At 34.9% G+C, this 2,446-nt stretch overlaps 1 protein-coding gene across 2 annotated transcripts; it reads right to left on the bottom strand.

Moving 5' to 3' along the window:
• Window positions 1-361: 361 nt before the first annotated feature.
• LOC137410376 (uncharacterized) lies at window positions 362-1,853 on the bottom strand. Of its 2 annotated transcripts, none has more exons than XM_068095802.1 (3): window positions 1,741-1,853; window positions 1,436-1,546; window positions 362-984 (listed from the first exon to the last, which is right to left on the bottom strand). In XM_068095802.1, the coding sequence occupies exons 1-3, from the start codon at window positions 1,760-1,762 to the stop codon at window positions 815-817; spliced, it is 303 nt and encodes a 100-aa protein (XP_067951903.1). In that variant the 5' UTR covers window positions 1,763-1,853; the 3' UTR covers window positions 362-814. The 2 variants fall into 2 exon arrangements, with proteins under 2 accessions (XP_067951903.1, XP_067951904.1); XM_068095803.1 differs by having other exon boundaries at window positions 1,759-1,851.
• Between the last annotated feature and the right edge of the window lie 593 nt (window positions 1,854-2,446).

Genomic DNA, 2,446 nt, shown 5'->3' with positions numbered 1-2,446 from the left:
TTGAGTGAATGTAAGGGAAATATTTGTGAATCAGTAGCAATGATCACAAAATGAGAGTAGTATTTGACTGTTAGATTATGACATTACAATCTTCTAACGGGTTCCTAAATTACACGTATGTCATTATAAGTTGCTCTAGTCTGATTAATACTTCTGTAGTCAGCAAATGTTTACTGCTATTCATATTCGTCTATTCAACTCATTGCACAGACTTACGTGACAGAACTCTTTATAAAAGATTTTACAAAGAGTTAAAGATATTCCAATGTTTTGTATTTATGCCTTGTGTACCACTTGATAAAATGTGACCATTTCCGAATCATTCAAGCCAGTTGTTATCTGTCAGTGAGTAATTGAGTCACTCGAGAGTTGTGTACTTTTAAGAGGAGACAATAAATCTTCTACTATAACTGTAACAATTTCCCAAATAGAAATATATCCATTTATTTGTTAGCAAAATTGTTTTATTTTCATTGAGCATTTCAAGTATTCATACAACTTAATCATACAAGTTGTCAGATTAAATATAGAAAAAACACATTTAAATAAAATATAATTATAAAAAATGAAACATAAAACTATATAAAAACTAACAACAATTTTAAGCATTAAGATATTTATGTATATAGATAAATATATATACTCGCACTTGCTTTTTTAGCTTTGTATTTCAAGGTCTAGCATTCTGCATCTAGGGCTAAGACGTTGTAGAGTGGATGGAGACAACTTCGAGTTGTCTTCCTGTTCTAGCCATTTTCTACATCCGTCCATTCTATATATTATCTATTTTCATACAGCAATATATCTGACCTAATCAAGTCTGCATGTCCATCACCTCCTCCACAGGCACCACCTCCACCGCTTCCTCCACAGCACCACTGCTGACTCCTCCACAGTAACTACTGATGTCTATTCCACCACCAATACCCCAACATCCTAAACTGTATGAGATAGAATATCCTCTACCATGTCCACCAGAATATCCTAAAATTTAATGATATACTATGACAACTGAAACCCATTAACTATTTTCTAATATAGGCTCTGGTATGTTCCAAAGCAATGCTTGATCTTGTCAATTAACTTGACCTTAACTAACATCTAACTCTAGGGAACACAGTCTAAAACAATAGATTAACAGTAGCAACAAATCTTGGAAACTTTCCACTATATTATAAACAAGTTTATTTGGTGAGAGAAATCAACCCTGAAAAGGCCATTGTTCAGAGTAGCCTGTTTTGACCAGGTCAAAGTTGCGCAGGGCAAATCATTTTATCTACACATTTTTATTGGAAAAAGTATTTGAATAAGTGGCTTTCGCTGTCGCTAATCACAGAAAATATATATTTTAAAACTACCCTTCACGCGCACTGATATTTGCGTATCAATTGAAAATTGGGTTTAAAATACTTTGTACTGCAAGTCATGTATTTACCTGTACTGCGACTCTTGTATCCACCTGTACTGCGACTCTTGTATCCACCTGTACTGCGACTCGAGGATCCATCACCGCTGCTAGTGGTCTCCTTCTTTTTTGCTTTACGACCTAACAATAATAAAAGTCTTTCTACTTTATTATCATGGAGGGACCATAGAATCATGTTAGTTCACAATAAAATAAATGTGAAATCCTTAGCCGTAGTTCTTCATTTCTAGAAGACACTAGAACATGAAATACAACATCTCTTGTTTAACTCACACTGATTACAAATACAGGTTGGTAGAAGTTGATCTACTTACGAGATAAAAATGAATTACCCATGATTGCTTCCACAAACTTCTTTGATGATTTCGCTTCTGTTACTCAGGTTGAGAGAGGCGAGTTTATATACCAAATTTAGGGAAGTTTCCATTTCCAGGCTCTGGAAAATTTCCTGAAAAGTTAGCTTTCTACATGCCTCAATGACGGCTTATCATGTATTGCCTGGCCTAGCCTATGTTTATGCTTTAGATTGAGTTGCTTATGGATGCTTATGACAGGCGAGGTTAAAAAACTTTGACACTTGCGACGGGCAAGGTTGTAACACTTGGATGCTTGTAACAGGTGAGGATAAAACACATGGATACTTGCGACAGGGAAGGTTAAAACACTTGGATGGTTGCGACAGGTGAGGTTAAAACACTTGAATGCTTGTGACAGGCAAGGTTAAAGCAGTGTGTATATCCTAAGGAAGCGTATATATACTCTTAAAGCAGAGTATATATACTCGTAAAGCAGTATGTATATACTCTTAAAGCAGTGTGTATATACTCTTAAAGCAGTGTGTATATACTCTTAAAGCAGTGTGTAAATACTCTTAAAGCAGTGTATATATACTCTTAAAGCAGTGTATATATACTCTTAAAGCAGCGTATGTATACTCTTAAAGCAGTGTATATATACTCCTAAAGCAGTGTATATATACTCTTAAAGCAGCGTATATATACTCTTAAAGCAGTGTATACA

This window comes from Watersipora subatra, unplaced genomic scaffold (genome assembly GCF_963576615.1).
Source record: "Watersipora subatra unplaced genomic scaffold, tzWatSuba1.1 SCAFFOLD_232, whole genome shotgun sequence".
NCBI classification, from domain to species: Eukaryota; Metazoa; Bryozoa; class Gymnolaemata; order Cheilostomatida; family Watersiporidae; genus Watersipora; species Watersipora subatra.
This window is presented reverse-complemented; position numbering and strand designations above follow the sequence as displayed.

Coding starts and splice junctions, on each gene's coding strand:
- LOC137410376 (XM_068095802.1), bottom strand. CDS start 1,762: ATGGGTAATTCATTTTTATCTC. Junction 1,547..1,740: donor GGGTAATTCATTTTTATCTC/GTAAGTAGATCA, acceptor TATTATTGTTAG/GTCGTAAAGCAAAAAAGAAG. Junction 985..1,435: donor ATACAAGAGTCGCAGTACAG/GTAAATACATGA, acceptor ATTAAATTTTAG/GATATTCTGGTGGACATGGT.